General features: G+C 35.8%; 1 protein-coding gene and 1 pseudogene across 3 annotated transcripts in view; one reads left to right on the top strand and one right to left on the bottom strand.

The window, feature by feature from the left end:
* Positions 1–22,872, top strand: part of LRRC49 (leucine rich repeat containing 49) — a 150,281-nt gene that overhangs the window by 8,533 nt on the left and 118,876 nt on the right. For all 3 annotated transcript variants that reach the window (XM_063090579.1, XM_063090578.1, XM_063090580.1), the window contains 3 exons: positions 2,897–3,100; positions 10,453–10,519; positions 15,519–15,662. In XM_063090579.1, the coding sequence (XP_062946649.1) occupies positions 2,897–3,100; positions 10,453–10,519; positions 15,519–15,662 (415 nt within the window). The remainder of the gene's footprint in view (positions 1–2,896; positions 3,101–10,452; positions 10,520–15,518; positions 15,663–22,872) is intronic.
* Positions 8,758–10,422, bottom strand: LOC134371710 (proteasome activator complex subunit 2-like; annotated as a pseudogene).

Genomic DNA, 22,872 nt, shown 5'->3' with positions numbered 1-22,872 from the left:
AGTAAGCTCCACAAGCACAGGGATTTTTGTTCAGTTCTGTATCCCTGGCACCTAGAACAGAGCCTGGTACAAAACAGGTTCTTGACAAAAAATTTTTGAATGAATGAATATAAATGACACTTGATCCCTATATTTATATCTAGGAAGATATCCATAGTAGAATGGTAGATTAAAGATTCCAACCCCTACCCTTGTGGTATAACCAGCAGAGAAAACATCTCTGCTGTGTATACCTTTCATTTAGCAATGCACATCTGACAACAAATTGTAATGGACCATCTGTGCTTATAGTTGGGAAAAACCTCTTCAGAGGGTCTAACGTGTTGTTTTGTAGGCAAAGTAACACTTGAAGGCAGTAACTCTCATGACATTTTTGCAGTATTCATGTTTTTTGAGCTTCTAATGCTATCTAGTATTTATAACATTCATGATATCATTTTAATGTTTTGAGGGATTATATGGTCATTTTTTTGTCTCTAAAAGTTCAGCCAAGAATAGTAGTACCTCAGCCCTTCAGTTTCATGTCACTTGATATTGACAGGAGCCAGTATTTGATCAACTGTGACATAACAAGTCAGGCATTTCAACTGTAGCTTGGAGTGACTCAGCCAATTGTGAAGATGGGTCCTTGGTAGCATGGACCTCTTGGGAGGAAAAGCAAACTCTGATCAGGTGGAGACTCACATATCAAGAAAGTTAAGACCAAGGGAACTGACTCTGCTTCAAAGGCTGGTTGTGAAGAGGCAGAATCACAAAAATGTCATAAGCTTAGGCATAGTTCATTCAGACCAGGATGTTCAATCAAGAAAGTTAGGCTAGTAGTACGGAACTAACTCAGTGATCATTTTTGAGAGCCAGTGGGTAACAGCAAGAAATTCCAAAGGCAGATCTGTCATGCTGTGTGCCTTCTCAGGAGACTGAGAAGACAAGAGTAGAATCCAGCCCTGAGAAGAAATACTTGCAAGAGCTAGGCTCTGGCTGTTCTGGGAGTTAGGGTAGGCCTGGAGTACCAGGAAGGCAGCCAATCAGCACCAAGAAGGGAACACAGAAGAAAAAGCATGGTACAATAGACGTGTCAGTTACAGAGTAGGAGGTGTAGCAACTCAAGGGTTTTGTAGGCATAATAAGCTCCCCTCAAGGGCACTGGGTCATTGATTATTATGTGTGTTAACTTGCTTGTTTTGGTGGGGTGACAGGGATTCGTGGAGTAAAGTGGTGTACAAGTGAGCCTTGAAGTTGAGACTTAGCCATTGTGTTTGGAATCCAAGACAGTGGCTTTATTTCAAGATATAGCTGCTTATGTAAGAGGGTGGTCAGAGGTTATATATTTTCCTATTTCAGTGATAACTAATTCAAGAATTGGATGAAATAGAAGTTGGGGCATATCAGAAAGTTTAATTATGAGAAATAGAGAAAGAATGAAGTAGGAAAAATGAGACAATTTAAGTGTTTTGCTAAGTTAGTGCACAAAGGTGTAAATTTTAAACTAGAATACTTATAATTTATTAATTTATAATTTAAAAACCAGAAGTACCAAGTATGGTAGTATAATTGAATACATGAATATATTAACCATACATCAAGAGAATTAAACTATTGCTTAATATTTTTCACTTTTTCTCTATTTTAAACCCATTTCTTCAGGGTCTATATTTTTAAACATCATATCTTTGTCAACTGCTAACATTCAGATATTTTTATTTTGTGAATCATTCTTTTTTCTCTTTAAAAGGAGGATTCTAATCACTTCCATAGTTTCATTTATGTTTGTAACACTCTGATTTGTTTTCTTTAAAGCTTACATTAACTTGATTTTTACTAAAGGAAAATATTCCTAATAAACCTCCCTATTAGAGTTATTCCCACTCAGAGAAAGCTGTGTTTTCCTCAGAGACTCCTTTGAACCTTTCAGAGTAGAATCACTCAGTATCTTCTCTCTGGCCATATTTTTATACTAGTAGCATTCTTAAAGGACCCTGCACTTATTTACTTCATATGTAATATGTTTTAACTTTTTGCATAATAGAAGCTTACTGTTTTAAATACAAATAAAGATATATATTATTAACGTTTCATCCTAACTCATAGCACTTTAAATGTTGTGCAAAGTTCAAAGTTACTGTTGAACATGTAAACGTATACTTAAAATCTAAGCTTCTGAGGAAATGTTCAATAAGGATCATCTAGGGGCCAGCCCGTGGCTCAGTTGGGAGAGTGTGGTGCTGAAAGCACCAAGGCCACAGGTTCAGATCCCTGTGTAGGGATGGCCAGTTGGCTCGCTTGGGAGAGCGTGGTGCTGACAACACCAAGTCAAGGGTTGCAATCCCCTTACTGGACATCTTTAAAAAAAATAAATAAATAAGGATCATCTTACCATTAATGGATTTCAGGATGAATTTTTTTCATTAAAGTGAACTGTACATTGCTGAATGTCTTGTTCTTTGGAAGACATTCAGCTTAAGAGTCTGTGATTCTGAGAAACCCATTTATATGGTTTTTGTTCTGATGACTTAGTTGCGTGGGCAGTCTTTATGTCAACGGATTGATGCCACGGACATTTCTTTCAACCATCTAAACCTCTGTCACAGAAGGAAATTACACTGATTGTTTTCTGATAAGTCAATTTCATGTGAAGTAATTGATATGGGAAACTTTTTTTTTTATAAAATGAGAGCTTAGACTTAATTTTAATATTTACCTTTGTCAAAGTCTATTGGCTTTTTTTGTGAATGATTTACAAGGAAATATAGGTCACTTAGTTCATGGGGGCTGGAAGTGGTCCAGCTTATCTTTCTCTCCTCACAGCATGGGAGCACAAAGATACTAATAATAATATTTGTAAGAGGAGGCAGGCTGCCAAATCGGAACCTTATTAACTTTTTAAAATTTTTTCTAGGCAGAAGCTGACCGTATGTCCTATCATTGATGGGGAAGAACACCTTCGCTTGTTGAACTTTCAACATAATTTTATAACTCGGATTCAAAATATTTCTAATCTACAAAGATTAATATTCTTGGATTTATATGATAACCAGATTGAAGAAATTAGTGGACTTTCTACTCTGAGATCCCTCCGTGTTCTTCTGTTGGGGAAAAACAGGTATTCTTTGTAGAGCAGTTATTTTTTGTAGCCCAACCCATATGTAGGACTAGTGTTGAGTTCTGTGGTATTTAGATGGCAACTCCAAATTTTAATGCTTAAGAAAATAATAGGCTAACATTTTTGAAAGATTATTTGAATGGATTATAATTCAGTCATAATTTGTTTCATGATATTTAGTCTGACAATTCATCAAATTTAACATTTATTGAGCGTGTATTATTTTATTTCCATTGCTTTTCAGTGCCATATCTTATATAGAAGTAAATAGCAGACTTTGCCCTTAACTTTATGCTTTCTTAGAACGTATTTTAACATGTGTGTTCAATTCAGGCTGGTGTGTTTCACTTGGGATCCTTCTCAGTGTTTGATTGAGGGTAGAAACTCGGTACTTTCTGATTGTCAAATCACAGATTGATTCCTTTTTAGATGATAGGTTTGGTATGTATTTAATATCACATCCTGTATGAACTTCCTCACTTCATTTTATATGGCTCTGTTTTGTACTGTAGCTAAACAATTCCTGACTCCTTTTCTTGAGACTTTTTCACGACCGTTCTCTTTATTCTGTTTTACTGGATAGCTTTTGCAATGCCTACAAAGAAAGGCTGTTTAACAATATCCAGAAATGATTTTTTATTATCAAATGATGAAATTTATATATAACATTATACCCAGGCTAGATTCTCCTCCCACTTCTCCCTCTGCTCTCCCTCCCCAGCATGGATCTTAGATTACCTCTGGTAGGAGAGAAAATGTAATATCTTTTCCTCACTCATCACAAAGTTATAGAGGCTAACACCTCTATAACAAAGACAGATTAACAAAAGAAAAGCATAACAAATTTTTTTAATATAAGTTTTATATGGCACAGGAGCCTTCAGAAATGAAGACCCAAAGAAATGGGAAAAACTGTGTATGCTGTGCTTAGGTTTGATGACAAGTGGGCAATTGTGTAGAAGTATGATTGGACAAAAGGGGAATGATCTAATGGTAATAAACTGGGGGGACCTTAGCAAGACCTGTTTGTTTAGATTTTTCTCGTCATCTCTGTGTCTTCATTGCTTTCCTCTCGGTATGGGGCAGGATCCCCCTGGAATGAGGATCTTGTGACCTACTTTCATGGGAGGTAGGTCAGAGAATTTTTTTATTGCCTTAGGGAAGAAAGGCAGGAGATGTTCAGAGAGTGAACTTCCTGCTCCTGTGGTTTTCTCAATTTCCTTTAGCTTAAATTACTCAGTGTGCCAGGGTGCCATATATTGGGGTATCATGTTCTGAGCCCTGACCCTCTTTATTCCCACTACTGATGATAATATAAGTTACTTTTTCCAAGATCATGTCCTAGAGTCCTAGGCTTTTGTCTGTCCTCTGTGGTATCTCTGAAAGATTTCATCAGTGTATTTTATCACACATAATTAGTTTAAGTATTAACCTAAACATTACGTTGCATAAGGGAATTTGGGAGAATTATAGAATAGGAGTGTTAGAGCTTGAAGTGACCTCAGAGATCAGCGTTTTCATTTTACAGATGAAGACACAGAGAGGTAAAGTGACTTCTGCAAAGTTAGATATGGACAAATTATTTACAGGAGGAGTATGCCACCAGAGCAGTTCACTGAGTAAAGTGAGGAGGGAAGTTAACTTTTCCTACATTTAAGGCATTCTCTTCTAGGTGCCCCCTGTTATCTCTCCCAGAGATTTCCTTACTAATTTCTGATCCTCAGAGTTATTAATTGTTGCTTTATGTTGCTTCGCCCCCCACGGATTTGTCACCCCTCTTCCCCTGGGTGACGGAGACGCAAAGGATTACTCAAAGCCCATCTCTTCTGAGCAGTGAGAAGCCCCAAAGTGGTTAACTTCCCTGGGACACTCCAGCAAGAGGCAACCCTTCCTTGGGAAATTAACACCAAATTGGTGTTCTCTTCCTGCATTTATTTTCCAGACCAGGAAGTTACAGGAAGAGAACATAGGTGGGGTTATAGTTTAACAATATAGGCTGGTAACTTTCAGTGAAACAAGCCAGATGACATTCCAGTAAGGCAATTAACAAAAGCTTGATCTTAGCAAACATTCCTTCTCCCTCTAGCAGTTTTCCCGCAACTTAGATATCAATCAGTAACTAATCTGTCTTTGAGCCAGCAACCTTGCAGTGCCACGATTCTTATCTTGCAACAGAGACTTATAGCCTGAGGAAAATTTCCAGTCCTCTGCAAGGTCAATATTTGAAACTGCAAGACTGGAAAACCAGGCCCTGTGAAGTACATATGCTTTTTAGTATATTCCACAATTAATTTCTTTGTATAGCTCACATTTATTCTTTAGTGCCATTGCCTTTATGTCCTCCTTTAGTCCTTCAGTTAAAATGTTCTCTGGAGATATTCTCAATCTTCTTTTCTGGTTTTAAACATAGTATCTAAGAGCTACTCTTTTAAATCATTCTCCTAAAATAATCTTTTTTTTTTTTTTTTTTTTGTCGTTTTTTCGTGACCGGCACTCAGCCAGTGAGTACACCGGTCAGTCCTATATAGGATCCGAACCCGCGGCGGGAGCGTCGCCGCGCTGCCAGCGCAGCACTCTACCAAGTGTGCCACGGGCTCGGCCCCTAAAATAATCTTTTAAGGTTTGTTTGTTTGATAACTTGTGCCTTGAAGACATCAATTTGTCTGACCTTTTGACCTTATTTAAGGTCTTTGTTCTTCCAACTCTAAGGGACCTAATGTCCTTCTACTATATCCTCATCTTGGCAAAGTAAAAGCAACCTAATGCCATTTCTTCTTCCTCCTACTCCTCCACCTTTTTTGTTTGTTTGCTTTTGGTCATATTTTACTTTATTTTTCACATAAAAAGTAGCTGTTAAACAGTTCTAGAACTTTCAGTGTCTTTGAATCAAAAGAAAATGAGTCAGAAACAACTTTCCACTTTTTCCCAAATCGCATGTTTCTGAAGTGTCAGTAAAATGCAAACCTGATCCCTAAATCATATACCAAGTGCTCTCTAGTCAGCTGACTTTGTCATGACAAAGGGCCTGTGAGTTTTACAGATGCAAATCTATCCTGAGGCACTATTTAAGTGAGCATTAAGCAAACCTGGCTGAGAATGCTGGTGAAGAGGGAAGCACATCTGCCTCCATCTCCTAATGTTTGTCCTGGATGACTTGTTGCCTGCTGCTGGTCAAGTCCAGAAAGATTTCTTCCTCCCACACCACAAAGCACTGCACCATCTTTTAGTCCAAGGAACCATAAATGGAAATCCATGGCAACCACATGCCTCTAGGTTCAGGCAGATCCAAAAAAGATTTCTGCTCAAAAGACCCCTGCTCAAACTTTGTATGTGAATTTACATTGCTACCAAAGAACACTCAACCCCACTTTGCTGTTGATTTACTTACTGTCTAATTTTCCTACCTTCAATATCCTCTGCTTATCCTCTCCAGATTTTCTGGTGCCCTCATGATCACAGGTTAATGAATAAGAACTTCTCTGCATTTTCTTCTGATCACCCAGGACTATAGATCCAAAATTCTCTACCAGACCCTGTGGATTCTCTGTTCCTTTTCTTTTAACTACTGTAAGTTTTCCACTTAAGGATTTGTCTCTGACACCTGAAAAGCTGAGCCTCCATATAGGTCTTTAGCAGTGGGGTCTTTATCCTAGCATCAGTAACATAATGTGGCCTGCAGAGACAGGCTGTGGTATATCCCTAGGGATCTGTAGCTGCCAAGGTGATGAGTGAGCCTAGTCTTTTTCTAGTTTCAGTTTCTGTTCAATGGGAAAACTTCTTTTTAAAAAAAATCTTTCAGGTCACATTGACTAGGATTCTGCAAATTCCTCACATCAATACCTTATCTGACCAGTGGCCTCCTAGGTCAACTGATGCTTTCATGTGCAACCACGTGCCTCTTAATTCTTTTTAGAATTGGATCTATTTTTAGGTCATAACAGGTGCTGGAGGTGGGGAGAGAACCTATGGCAAAGGAAACTCATGAGAACAAGACATCAAGACATTTGGTTGGTCTTGGGTTTAATTGATTGACTTGCCTATTTTTCTTCCTGTTCACCTGGGCTATCAGAATTTGAAGTGAGAGTCATAAAGCAACTATGTGTCAAAGCTAAGAGAATGACTGAACACACCATGTGTCAAAGCTAAGAGAATGCTTGAAAGCTAAGAGATAGGGAGTGAGTGTGGGAGGCTCTGGTGGAATTCTGTGGGAAGCCAGATTGCACATGAAGGTTTCTGTGATTGAAATGCCTTAAAGGTGCTCAGGGTTTCTGACAAATACAAAAACAGACCACATTTATCCTCCAGATCAGAGAACTTCATTTGGGCTGAGACAATCTCCATTATCCCTGGTGTATAATTTTCAAAATGTTAAAAATATAATTCTCAGATAAATAAATAGTAATCACAGGCCAATGTTTCAATTAACTCAATGTGGGAAGCAGCAGGATGACAAAGTTGGTTCAAAGGAGGATAAAAGAAACTGATAGGTAATGTTTTGGCAAGCCCTCCAGGTGAATCTGATACACGCAGAATTTTGAGAACCACTGTTTTAGGGAATCTGAGCTTGAGAATATAAAATAATTGAATAAGAGTCTTCTTTAATAGTTGTGAGGTCAGACTGCTATTAGGAAGCATGAGTCTGTCCTAAGCCAAATTATTAGGGTACTGTAATATTCTCCAACTGTTCTAGGTATTTCAAGAGCAAAGCAGGCAGAGGATTAATTTGTTGAAAGTTTTCTCTGTTTCTACTTGGTTTGGCTATTAGTTTAGTTATTAGATTTAAATGGTGAATAGGGTAGTATTAAATGCCCAGCTCTGGATGAAGACTAATGAAGGATTCCAGTGATTCCTGAAGGATGCTAATGGTTTGGATAAAGTAAGTTAGGGGAGTTCAGGAGGTAGGGTACTTCCTAGAAGAGCAGATTCTGCTACTGTGATGGTCTGAGAGTAGAAACAGATAAGGGATTGTTGTCATAAAAAGTGTGGTGTGTATGTGATAAGGGAGAGAGGAAGAATTACAACCATGCAGTGATGAACTATGGTGGGTGTGTGGTAAGTATTTTTATAGATTAAATTGGATCGAATTGGCTTGTGATAATATAATTCTTGATTTGGCAATGACGTAAGATGGCTGAGGTCAAGTGGAGACAGAAATTCTTGAAGTTTAAGTTTGCTTTATGTTTACATAGTGATTAGCATATATATGAAGTTTTAAGGGGTGATCCCGGCTCTGGAAACATTTAGGAAGGTGGAAATGGTTCTTTGAGTCAGTAAACAATGCCAACAGAAATAATGATAGACAGATGGTAATAAAGATGGGTTGCATGAATTTCCTTTTTTTTTTTGTCCTTTCTTTGCCATTGTTCCCTTTTCTCCACTGAATAATGGTAGTAGGAAAAAGTAGGATCTATTGGAGGAAGAACAATAAAAAGAGGTTTTTTGTTTTGTTTTGTTTTCTTGTTAGAAGAGTCCAGTTGGAGGTAGTTGGATAGGTAAAGTAGTAAGAAGAAGATGGGAATGAGGGAGACAATGGGTAGGTCTGACCACTAGAAAAATATGAGGGGGCATTTTAGAGATAAAATTCTCTGTTGTTTTTATTTTTTAATTTTTAAATCTACATAAAGTGTAGATTATTTATTTTCCCTCTAGCTGTAGGATCAGTACATAGATGGCTTCTCTTTACCCTTCGGGTTGACAGTTTTCTCCAGGTTGCTGCTGCTGATATGATAAAGCTCAGCATAGAGGGCCCTCAGGTCCAGCACCAAGGCCTGGTAATCTGCTAGACAGGTCTCCGTGGAGGCCTTGGCTACGGCATCCCTGTGTTCTGAGAAGTACTTACAAATGGTTGTCTGGAAGGCTTCCACTTTGGGCTTGATCACGTTCACCCTTTCCCGCACCTTCTGGATTGCCACTCCCAAATCATTTCCATCTGTAATCATGGTGATCAGGTGCCAGATCCATGTGATCACCAGAATGCATTTCTCTTTGAGAGTCTAGACTTCTGGTGTAAAAAGGGCAAGCAGGGCCAGGACCTTCTTATTCCCAGGGAGAAAGCCATACTTAGGGATTTGTTTCCATCTCATCATCCTTCGATAGGGGTTCTGTGATGGCGATGTCCAATGGGGCTGGGAGGGAGGTCAGATCAGGCACACCAAGGGACACCTCATGCAAGAGCTGATTCAAGTATATGATTTTCTGTGGCAAGTATCTGTAGAGGAATTTCTCCGCCACCTGGAAAATATTTTGCCTGAAGACATCACTTGTTTGCAGACCTCCACACTCAGATGCATCCCACAAGGCTTAGCCAGCTGCTTTAGTTGACTGATCTCCTGTGATTTTTTTTTTAATAGCAAAGTTAATTCCAAGGAAATGTTAGTGTTTTACAAACTGAATAGGCCTAGTAGAAAACATTTAGGGGGTGTGCAATTTGTGATAAATAACTCTGTTATGATCATTTAAAACTCATCCATTTAGTTAGTGTGTTCATTCATTCATTAAATAAATATTTTTGGGGTGCCTACTTGGTATCAGACACTGTTATGAGTGCTGGGGATGGAATAGAGAACAGGTCAAAGTTTTTGCCCTCTTGAAGCTCACATTTTGGTTTGGCAGGAGAGATAATAAAGTAAACACATAAGTAATATAATCTTAGGCTATGATAAATGCTGTGAAGTCAATTAAAGCTTGGGAAGGAGAGATTAATGGGGACAGGAAGGGAGAGCTGTTTTAGACAGGGTTATCTGGATGTATCTCTGAGAAGGTGTTCGAGCTGAGACCTGAATAATGTAAAGGCATGAACCACGTCAAGTTTTCTGGAAAGAACATTAAGGCAGAAGGAACACAGCAAGGGTAAATACCATGAGGCAGAAATGAACTTGTCAGGTTAGAGACATAGCAAGAATGCCACTGTGCCTGGAGCAGAGGGTGAATGAGCCTGTGGTAGGAGGTAAGGTTGGCAGAGGAGTCAGCGGGCAGATGGTTTAGTGCCTTTTAAGAAGAAGAAAGGAGTTTAGGTTGTATTCTAAGGTGAAGGTAACTGCCTTGAAGAGGATGTCTTGACCTAAGTTTCTTTGAAATAGAACTGTTCTTTTCTAAAGATGTGAAATTTAAGCTATCTTTCCCCCCAGTGGTATTGCATCTTTAAAATCATAATTAAATCAAAGGGAAATAATTATTATTTAATATATATATTATAACTGTATGTGTTTGTGTATATATATAGAGAGAGAGAAAGAGAGAGAGAGAGAGTGTGTGTACATTAAAATGAGCTACACGTCTACACTTTAGCATACTTGATTTACAGGTAGAGGTGGTACATCCATATTTCTACTCTACTTTATTCTGATTTTCAGAATCAAGAAAATCTCAAATCTGGAGAATCTAAAAAGCTTAGATGTGTTGGACCTTCATGGAAATCAGGTACTGTAAAGCCCTTTCATTTCTTTCTTTTATTGAAAAAAGCCCAGGACATTTGGTATTATAAAAGTTTTAAGAATCATACTTGCATCAAATTTTTCGAGAATTACTTTACTGAATCAATGAAATTTCTAAGGTATTAAGCCTCTTTATATAAGATTTGGTAACTCAATAGTAAATAACAGGTAAACTTAGAAAGCATTTGGAATACTTGTAATTATAACAATTTTGTTTTTTATTTAGCTTTTTATTAACTTATTTTTAAAATACACATTATTCAACTTGAACCCAAGAACTAGAATATTATCAGCTTTCTTCTGTTTAGGTGTTTCTCCTTTCTTCCATCCCCTTACTTCCTCATCAGAGCTAACCACTATTCTGGATTGCATGTTTATCATTCTTTTGTGGGTTTTTTAGTTGATTTTATTACATATAGGTGTGTCTAAATAGTATATTGTTTAATGGTATTTTCTTTTAATTTAAAAAAGGCATAAATATGTTGTCATATAGTATTTGCATTTTGGATACATTATGTTAACTGAGATTTATCTATTTTAAGTAGCTACAGTTTATTCATTTTTACTGTTGTATGTTCCATGGTATGACTATACAAAAACTTTTTCTCCAGCTTCTTATTGATAGATATTTGGGTTTTCCTGTTTTGTTCTTTGTGTGTTTTATTTTTTGTTATTATCAATAGTATTTATAAAAATTTTTTTGTTCATGTCTTCTACATATTTCTTATATATTCTAGGATATATATCTAGGAATGAAACTGATTTAAATCTTTAACTTTAAAAGATAATGCCAAATTGGTTACCAAGTAGTTGTACCAGCTTATACTCTTACCAGTAATACATAATCGATCCTGTTGCTTCACATCCTTTTCAACGTCTAGAATTATCAGACTTAATTTTTGCTGATTCAATTGGTATAAAACGGTGTTGCCGTGTGGTTTTAATTTATATTTTGATTATTGTATCATCTGGGCTTCTTATTCTATTCAGTCAATTTGTCTACCCCTATATCTCACTGTCTTAATTTCTATATCTGGTTTGTTATGTTCCCCCTCTTTATTCATCTCTGCCAGAGCATCTTGGCTGTTTTTTAGCCCTTTTCTCTTCCATTTCATCTTTGGAATATGAGTATTTATAAATAGCTGCATGAGCTACATACTCATGCAGAATGTAAACTCTCTTGTGAAGTGGTAAGCCTACATTATGGGATGACCCAGGAGTCCCTGCCTGCTGATGAGCAAGATCTGCCGCTGCCGCTTGCAGTTGGTCAGGTGCAAACCTCAGTATGATCTCTCTAGGCTTTCTAACAGCTGTTAGTCCCAATGGTTTTGGTGAAAATCTAATGTAATTAATAAAACCCTTGATAGCTCTAGATAGGCCATATCTAGGTTCTAATCTAGTCCCAGTCCTGTGTGTGCCTGTCTCTGTGTTCACATAGTGGGAAGGGTGTTGGTGGCCTGGTAGTTGTCCAACTCTATAGGCTGGTTAGTGTCAGTCCAGTAGAGGGAAAATTATCCAGATAGACAGTGGTGGGAGGGGAACTGGAATTAAAGAGCATTGACAGTAAAAGACTACCACGTGCAAAGGCACTGAGACTAAAAACAACATGATAAGTATCTTTAACTACTAGAGAGTAGAACACTTGTGGAGAAACTGTGAGAGAAGAGGCTGGAAAGGTAAACAAAACCAGATTGTAGAGGGCTTTGTAAGCCATGCTAAAGAGTTGGTATTTTATCTTGTAGCCCACTATTTTTAAAACTATTTGTAACTGTAAGTGAAACATTTTATGGTAGCAATATTTTTCTTCAGTTTATTTTTAAATGTATGAGAAATAATAAATATATTTATGTTGTTTTCAGATTATAATATACCTTTAAGAATTCATGGGTACTACCCAAGATTTTTAAGAGCACCTGATACACATTATGTGTAGGCATTATTTACCAACCATCGTATAATGAAAAATGGTCTGTCTATTCCTTGTTAGCTGAACTGTGTTATGTATCTTGTAATTTCAGCATGTGTTTGTGATATTCTGTGTATTAAGATTGATTTCTCAAGGTTCGAACTACAAGACGGAAGTTTTAAATGAAAATCCAAGTCTTGTTTTAGAATATCTAAATCCAATAAGCAAAAATTCTGAGTATTTCAAAGCAAAGTGACCTTAGGTTTCTAAAAAGTCAGGAGATGAAACTATTCACGATGAAACAATGTCCAACTATAAAAATTTAGCATCGATTATTAAAAAAACTAAAAGACGATTAAGTGAATGTTTTTTGTCTTTTGAGTTTCCTTCCATTGGAAATAAAAATGTACATGGTCCGCATTGTGAAATAAAACATAATTGGCTTATGGATGTGAAAAGGTTTTGAGGAATGATGGTGGTGATTAGGAAATGGATTGGAGAGTGGAAAGAGAAGGGGAAGGGAAACTGGAGACAGAACAGTTGAGAGACTAATCACAATAATTTTGGTGAGAAGTGATGGCGGCATGAACTGAAGTAGTAGCAATAGAGATATAATGAGGGGGTAGATTGGATAAATATTTAGGAGTGGAAACATCAAGATTTAGCAATTGATTATATGTGAGTAGTGAAGAATACAGAGGAGTCTGGAAGGTTGACTCTGTTATTTCTGACCTAGGTTTTGTGCTGGTCTACCAGAATTTTTTCTCTCAGTGAATGCTTGCTTTAACATGGACACAAATGTGCTCCAAGAAGAATCTGTTCTTTCTGTTCTACTTCAGGGAAAGCCTGTCCTCTCTGTGGTTGTTTGCCTGAAAGAAAACACTTGCCCTTTCTGTATTGCTGGGTAGGAAGTTGTTTTTATCCAGGCAGAACAGTCTGGGTTACTCTTAAACACAAAGGTAAGACTGGAGTGTCCAGCTTTCCAAGATGTGTCATGAAGCTCTGCAGTCTGTCTTGACTCCCTTTTTCTGATTAGTGTGACCTATAATTAGGCTTTCCAACATTCCCATCATCTTTTCTTCTTGCTGCGAAGTATGTCAACTAATCAAGAACTATGCTGTCACCTTATACCACCCTTTGCCTGAAGCTTCGGTTAACTGCTCTATGCTTGTGACTTTGTTCATGGCTGCAGTGAGTAACTGACTTTATTCCGTCAGAGATGTTGTATACGATTCTGGCCTATCAGATTGCAAACCAAGAAGCCAGACAATATTCCTAGTGATTTTTTTTTTTTTAATTACAGGCTGATACCTATATATAGTACAAGAATTAACAGTGTTTCTTTTCAGCATTTCCAAATGAGAGAATAACTCAAAAATACAGGCATTCTAATTGTAAATCTCACCAGGACTATGTGGAATTGGAGAAGGACAGTTTTCTAAAAGAAATGTCCAGGGCTATTAGCAGAAAGGAGAAGACACACTGTACAGGTCATACAGCAATTGTGCACCTTCACTCTACATATTTATATCTTTCTTGAGCTCAGGAAAGTTTTGCTTTGTATATTTAAACATTGCTACTTTTCTATTAATGTTTGTAATATCTATATTTTTTGCCTTCCATATCCCCATTTTATCTTTTACTTCTCCTATCTGTGTTTTCCCTTAGTATTTTTGGAGAATTTTTCAAGTTTGTGCTAACATTACTGATTTTTTCTTTTACAGTATCTATTTTGCTTTCTACTGATCCCATTCACTTCAAATTCTACCATCTATTTAGTTTTGAAATGTTTTACTCCACATCTTATTGTACAGTTCTGTCATCTGTAAATACTGACAACCTTGTTTCTTCTTTTCCAATTTTAATTTAATTTAGTTTTATTTCATTTTACATTAGCTAGATCAAGAATGTTAGAACAAATTTTAAACATGGTCAGAGGTTTTTGTATTATTGAATTTACAATAAACATACTTAGGTTTCTCTTCTCAAATCTAGATGGAATCTAGATGGTGTTTCTTGAATGTAAGAGAGAGTCCAGATAAGAATATGGAAACTAGTTTATAAATTTATAAAAAAGTTCTTTTAGCTAACATCTGCTTTGAAGCATTAAATAAAATGTTTCAAATACTACTGTGATAACAATACAGATGAGCAAATTAATCTCTAGGGATTGTGGAGTTTGTATTTTTTTTTAATGTTCAGAAGAAATGTGTTATGTGTATGACTCATTATTACTTAAGTACATTGTAGTAAGAAGTTGATGAACCCTCCACAAGTATCCCTACTTCTTTGCCATGTAGAAACTCGTACCATTGTGCTATGCTTGCTGTATTGTAATAGTGGGGCTTAAAATTGTGTCGAGCTCTCATCAGTCCGTGGTGTTTTTACTTCCCATCACCTTAGTATGCAACTCAAACTCCCTTGCTGCAGTTCAGTGCTAATTCCATGATTCAAGTCCTCTTCTTACTCTAAACATTTAGTGTCAATGATATTGCACTCTAACTATAAACATTATCTATAACCTTTCTTAGGCACTTGCACTAATAAAAGAATCCATCCTCACCTTCCACTGGGCATCCTAGTTCCTTGACTCTTTCCATCCACATTCTTGACTGCTCTCAGGACCCTGTAGTATAAATAGAATTAACAAAAGGAACTTGGTATTATTCCTTTTTTTTTGCCTTTTCTCTCAGAGGGTGGACTTGCTTTGTCAAAACATTGTGAGATTATGCCTTGGGCTCACAGTAATCTTCTGTCTGACAGGTAGGATGTAGCCTTCACAGGACCTGGCATAGTGTTGGGCACTTAGAGTTGCCCCAAGAGATGAACTCATTGATTATTTGATGAAATTTACTTCAAATATTTACTGTGGTCAAATTGTAAAATTTAGTTAATTGTCACAGGTTAAATGACTTCACATTATCAACAACATAGGAAATTGGAAATTGATTTTAAATGTCTTCATTAGAAATTTGTCACTGAATCCAGTGATTTTGAATATTTTATTTTCAGGGTATTTTTAACATGCATATCTGAGATTTTTGCCTGTTAATCACCACCCCCCCTCATTTTTTAACAGATTACCAAAATCGAAAATGTCAATCATTTATGTGATTTAAGAGTTTTAAATCTTGCCAGGAACCTTTTAAGTCATGTTGATAATCTTAATGGGCTGGATTCACTAACTGAACTTAACCTGCGACACAATCAAATCACTTTTGTGGTAAGTATTAAAATGGAATCGATATGTTCCTTCTGGCTTTTCTTTTAAGGCAATGAAACAGATGTTATAGCATTGCTTTATGCAAAGTAAGAATCTAAGGTTATTTAGTTATTTTCTGAATTTAAATTGTGTATATAATTATTAAGCTTTGTAATATGTTAATTTGGGAAGTATTAAGGTGTTTTCCATATAAAGGATAAATATAAAATTAGAAACAGAATAGAAGTGTTATAATTAAATGAATCAGCTAACGTAAAATGATTACTGAATTCTTTCCTGTTTCGCCATAGGTATAAAATTAATAAGAAAGGTTATTGATGACTGAGAGTCGAGGAATTTTTTCATCAAGAGGGAAAAAGCACAAAGAGGAGAGGTCGATGGTTGTGAGGACACTTATAAATGTTTCATTCTCTGTAGTTTTTAAGGAGGCAACCTGGTATCATGGAAAAAGCATTGCATGGGGTGTCAGAGGCCTACTTCTTGTCAGTTTCACCTCTCAGTAGCTGTGTGACCTTGGGTAAATCCCTTTAACTCTTGGATCTCAGTTTAACTTTTTCTAAAATAAGGGTATTGGTTTAGTTTGACTCTGGGCCTTTTTTAGCTGGTTGATGCTAAAAAAAGACATAAAGATGGTAGAGAACTGGCATGTGAGCGGGAGGAAAAGAGATTGTTGGGGCAAAACTTCAGAAAGGGGACTCAAAACTCTGAGACAAACTTGATTAGATTTATGGTTTTGCTCAAGGTTGGCCACTAAGTAGAAGCTTGATGCTGGGGTATTTTGTATTTGTGGATATGTCAAGAGCACTAGAAATATAGCTATTTGGCTGTGTGGTATGGTGCAGGCCAATAAAACTTTTAATGATTTATGAAAATATTATCCTTTTAAGTTTTCTTTGTTTAAATGCTATAGAAAAAATTGCGTTAGGTTTTCTCTGGTATCATTTAAGCACTTTTAAAGGCACAGTCTAACTCTTAACTCTTTCAAGACATTGGGTTTCTTAGTAAAGAATTAAGTGTAGTGTAAGTGATACACTTGAAAAGGTTGGGGAACAGATGATGCCCCTAGGCCTTATTGTACAGGATGGTTTAATTTTGAAGTTTTCCCAGAAAATCTGAACCAGATAATGCTCATATCTTCTAGGAGGTTAGGGTAATTTCAGAATCTTCCCCAAGACATGGATTTCTTCCAAAACTTTGAAATTCTCTAAAGCCCTCCCCAAATTGGACTTAAATATTAGAACTGGATTGTTTATTTTGAAAGACATCCAAATTGAGTTAATCTGTCATTTTGCTAAATCACCAGGAACTGCTCAGTCAGGACTTAATCTGTCCTCGGGACACTGGGTCTGGTAAGAATCCAAAAAGCTTTGTTAGAGTGGGGAACAGAAATCAATTAGTACTTGCTAGCATATTCCTGTTTGTATTTTGGCTTTCATTTGTAAAGTACATAATGCATATCCAGGTAATTGCTTACTGAATTTTCTGTTGAGTATTATCTCTAATCATTGCTGTATAATAAAGGGAAGAGTGAACATCTTATGGAGAAGGAAATTGTATTAATTTCTAAAAGTTAAAAAGACATAAATATCATGCATGTTAATTGTAAGAAATTCTGAGTATATACGTAAGGATAAATCAGAAACTTCATCCAACTCTTGTTTATTTCTTTCCCAAAGCATTCAAGAGACTTTTAAATCTGAGGATACATTTTTTTCATTAGCTTTTCTTTTCTCCAGGGTCTATTATCACACTTATTCTTTCTGGGTTTTTTTTTTCCTTTCATTGCTTTGATTTTCCTCAATGCTTGGTAATCCTCAAATGAAGGACCATGTTAAATAGTGGCTGGGTGTCCTATGTAGTTGAACAGTTCTTTTTAACCATACGAGCTCTCTCTAGAATGATCACTAGGTTTGGGTAAGTTGGTGAATCTCACACATTGGCAGACTTCCCTTTCAGGGTAAGTGGAAGGGAAAAAGCAGGCTCACTCTGTAATTGCCAAAATAAGGAAGATTTTACTTTTGGGGATAGAAGAACTTTAGTTTCTTTTGTCCCAGGTGAAACTGCCATTCCCTTTTTCGTCTGATTATATTGTAGCAGTTATCAACCATTTCCATAGATAAAACACCCACACTCTCTGTCTTTCCTTGAAAAATACTGTATTTTGTTTAGAGAACAGTTCCTGAGGTTCCAGCTGAGGATTTTTTCAGCCAACTGCTCTGTGCATGCTCATGTGCATGACCGGGGTGGAAATGGAGTGAGTTTGTTGGTGTTCCAGGAATAGCTGTTTAGTAGACAGACCTTTAATTACACACCAACTTGATTTGCCACAGCTAACTACAGTCCATGCCTGCTATTTGTATGTACTGACTCTGAGCAGGAAGTAAGATGTTCATTGGTTGGGAGAAGCATTGGTAGATGGCAGGCAGGATTATTATTTGTTTTTATCAGATATTGCCGAGTTTTTCCCAAAGTAGTCATATCAAATTACATCATCAGTATTACCTGAGAGTTTCTATAGCTTTACATCTTTGTTGACATTTGACGATGTCAGGCCTTTTATTTCTGTCAATCTTTTAACTATGAAGTTACACTGAGCTGAGATTTTAATTCAAATTTTCAGTGAGGTTGAAAACCTTTCATCTGTTTTTTTTTGTTTTGTATTGATGTCAAGGTTGCATCTCCTGTGAATAGCCTTATCCTTTGCCCATTTTAATAAGAGTTTTTTTTTTTCTTTTTCCTATTGATCTTTAGTATTTCTTTTGTTTCTGCTTTTGAGGAACAGAAATAAAAATTATCAATACTTTTCTCTATTGTTTCTGCTTTTTGTTTAAAAAATTCTTCCCCATAGGCAAATGATGTAAAAATATTTTTTCTATATTGACTAACAAAAGTTTTGAAGTTGTATTTTACATTTAGGTGTTTCATCTATTTTGAATTGATTTTTGCCTGTGGTGTGAAGTTGAAATACAATTTTATTTTATTTTTTCTGATATCGATAACCAATTGTCCCAGCACCATTAACAATATCTCCCTTGGCAATATCTCCCTCTATGTAGCAATATCTCCCTTGGTAATACCTCCTTCTATCTAGCAACCTCACTGGAAATTTGAATTAAAATCTCAGTGCAATGTAATTTCATAGTTAAAAGATTGACAGAAATAAAAGGTCTGACTATTCATATGCCAAGCAATGCAACTGAAGGAAGGAAAAATTTTGCAAACCCTTTGTAATAGATGAAAGAAATTCTAAAGTAACAAGAAGCTGTGTGCTGAACTCATGTTGGTGCTTTCTTTATCTTACAATATTGAAACATACAGAATGGGTGTCAGAAGATTGGAAGAAAATTCTGAATATAAGAATGGAGCATGCGTTTAGGATGTACTGAATTGATGTTCTCAATGGCACAGAAGATGATATTGTGTGAAAAGCATGGACATTATTAGTTGAAAAGTGATTCAGAAGTTTAACTCTAAATATGAAGACTTTTCCTCTATACTTTATTGAAGTATAAATTAGATACAGTAAAATGCATGATCTTGACTGTACAATTCAATGATTGTTTTAATATGAGTACTTTCATGTGACTACCACTCAGATCAAGATATGAAACATTTCTGTCCACCTCAGGAAGTTCCCTTGTACTCCTTTCTGGTCAATACCTTCCTCTGCCCTAGAGATATTCTGACTTCTGTCCCCTTGGATCAATTTTGTCTGTTTTTTGTTTGTTTGCTTTTTAATTATACTTTTTTTTGAACTTTATATGATGTATGTATGTAATGAGTATGTTCTCTTTTGTGTACTCAACATAATGTTTTGATATTCATCCATTTTGTTGTATCGGTAGTTATTTTTTCATTGCTGAGTTGTGTTCCATGGTAGAAATATAATACAATTTGCTTATTCATTTTTCTCTTCACAGACATCTTGGTTATTTCACAATTTTGGGCTCTTTACAAATAAAGTTGTTATTGATATTCTTGTAGCCTTTTATTTATATATTTAATTTGGAGGACATATGCCTTCATTTATCTTAGGTAAATACATAAGTGTCATTACTGAGCCATAGGTTAGGTGGATGTTTACATTTATTAGAAACTGCCAAGAAGTTTTATGAAGTGATTGTACCATTTTAACTCCTACCAGCAGTAGAGAATTCTAATTGTTCCATATCCTTGTCAACATTTAGCATTGTCAGTCTTTGTAATTTTAGCGAGTCTCATTGTGGTTTTAATTTGCATTTGCTTGATGACTAATGATGTTGAACATCTTTCCAAGCATCTTTTCATCCTTCATGAGGTATGAATTCAAATGACTTTCCCTTTTAAAAAACTGGGTTATCTTTTTATCATTCTAGATTCAGGTCCTTTGTTTAATCTATGTATTGAGTATGTTTTCTCCATGGCTTGCCTTTTTACTTTCTTAGTAGTGTTTTTGATATGTAGAAGCTTTGAATTTTAGTGAAGTACAGTTTATCAGTTTTTCTTTTATTGTTAGTGTCTTTTGTGTCCTGTCTGAGAAATTGTTGCCTATCCCTCTGTCATGACTATGTTCTCCTATGTTTTCTTTCAGAATTTTTTTAGTTTTACCTTTCCATTTTATTCTGTGATCCATTTTTTTTTTTTTTTTTTTTTTTGTCGTTTTCGTGACCAGCACTCAGCCAGTGAGTGCACCGGACATTCCTATATAGGATCCGAACCCACGGCGGGAGCGTCGTCGCGCTCCCAGCGCCGCACTCTACCGAGTGCACCACGGGCTCGGCCCTGTGATCCATTTTTAATTAAGTTTGTGTATGTTGTAAGGTGGGGAATCATGGTTCATTTTTCCCACATAGGGATATCTATTTTCTTCATCACCTTTTATTGAAAAGTCCTTGCTTTTCCTACTGAATTGAACTGGTGTCTTTGTTGAAGTCGAGTGATAACCAAATGGATCTTTTACTGAACCTTCTTTTTTATTCCAGCTATTTGTCTACCATTATGCCAAAACCATGCTCTGGGTAACTACTCTAGCTTTATAGTAACTGGAGATATTTTAGAAGTTCACTAAATTCATTTTGCGTAACTTTTTATGTATACATATGAATGATATTTGGTTAAAAATATTTTTTTGATAATAATGAAATAATAATGAAATAAAAATTCTAAGTGATAGATTATTCTACTATAGGTTAATTATCATAAGTTTATTTTCCCCAAGTGCTACATAAGAGTTGTAAGATGATAGATTTGATAAAATATTATAATTTAATTAGCATACCTAATATTTGTATTTCCCGAATCTACAGATTCATATCTTTTATTAATTATGGGAACATTCTGAGTCTTCATATTTTCAAATATTGCACCTTTCATTTTCTCTCTTTCTACTTCTTAAACACCTACTAGATGTAGCATGAACCTTCTCATTCTATCCTTTGTTTCTTAATCTTTCTTGTATAATTTCCATCATTCTTAATTATCTGTGATACATTTATGCATTCTCTTTACTTCTGTATATTCTACCTTCTAATTCACTAGCTTCCCCAGTTTGTCTAATCTGATTTTCAGTCTATGAATTGAGTTTTTAATAATGGCCATAATTTTTCTTTTTAGATGTTCTGTATGGACTTTTTTTTTGTAAATGCCAGGTACCTTTATTTCTAGTACCTCATTTTTCTTATATTTTTATTTCTTTCATTTCTCTAATAATTTTAAGCATAAATATCCCATAGTCTTTATTGAGTTATTATATTTTCTTCATTTTTGGCGGTTTGTTGCCTGAAATTTCTGCTGACACTTACTCATGGTAAGTTTTTCTTTATAAATTATTTGTTTGGAAGAATCAGAATGCTGTGAAGCCTGAGTTGAGTTTGTGTGTTTCCAGTTTTGCCAGGAGTCTTAGGAAAATGAATGCTAGGGACCATTTTTTATGAGAGGTCTTCTTAGATCATGCTTGTGTTGTAAATTTGAATTATATACAAATTTGAGAGAGGGAAGGCCTGTGATTGTGAAATGAAAGCTTTTTGTCCTTTTCCTCATAGCTGGTAAACCTAGCCCTCCTAAATTATAAAGACTGGAAATCTCTAGTTAGTCAGCATATCAGTGCCCACTTACTAGTCTGGTTTTAGTTCTCTTTTAGGTTTTTCTTTGTGTGGGGGCAGGGGGTACAAAAGCGTGTAGAAGAAAATCAGGCTGGAAGAGTAGGATACAGCTGGATTGACTCATATCTATTGCCATGTAATGAGTAGTGAACAGATGAAAAAGCAGATAAGCATACCAGTATTAATGCCTTTGGGTAACAGAGCCAGCTAATGGTCTTCTTTCAGTGGCATTTAAACATGATTAGAGTTACTGATCGATGACTTGCACCTGTTATTCCTCATCTAGTACATGTCTGTGTTGCAAAGTGATGGCTATAACAAGTAGTTATTTCAGAATTAATTTAATAAATATTTTTATTAAAAGTAGTACTTTTTTGTTTTCAAACTTGTTCAATGCTGTGTTAATACGTCCATTTGAGGTTCTCAAAATTAAAATAATTACCCCTATATATATATATATATATTTTTTTTTTATGACATAGACTAGGTAACAAAAATGAGAGCAGCTGTGATTTTGTTATAGTCATCTTTTCCTGCTTGATGCGTGCCAAACTCCCTATCTCTTCACCTTTCTTCTTCCTTTTCCTCTGTAGGAAGCTGCTCTAAAAATAGCTCGGGTAATAGATGTTCCACACATGGTCAAATTGCTGAATCATTTAGTTTTTTTATGCAGTGCAAATATGGAAAAGTGTCTGAGCAGAGTAGGACAAGCATGTTTTTCATATGATTATTTATTATTCTTCTGAAAAGTAAAGAATTATAATTCTCTCACAATCTTGTGGTAAATAATTTTATTTAAGTCTTTTTAAAAAGGATCGTATTTTTGAAATATATCAAATGGTTTTGAATCTTACTACAAAAACGTTTTAAATGTGATTTCAGAATTATATTTTATTTAATGTTATAAATTTAAAAGAATGAGCAGATTAATAACAGATGAGCTATCCATATTCCCCTATATGTAAATACTTTATTTCATCTTTTTCTCACCTTAGGTATGCTAATATTCTAGCTGCTTTGTAATAGTTTCTCTGCCTATGAAATAGTTACTTCCAGAAAAGAAGTGTTGGGAGTGTTTTTAATGCTTGACAGTAAAATAAATGGGTTGACTTTTTCCCAGAGATGAGGAT

The sequence above is a fragment of the Cynocephalus volans genome, chromosome 3 (genome assembly GCF_027409185.1).
Source record: "Cynocephalus volans isolate mCynVol1 chromosome 3, mCynVol1.pri, whole genome shotgun sequence".
Lineage (NCBI taxonomy): Eukaryota > Metazoa > Chordata > Mammalia > Dermoptera > Cynocephalidae > Cynocephalus > Cynocephalus volans.
This window is presented reverse-complemented; position numbering and strand designations above follow the sequence as displayed.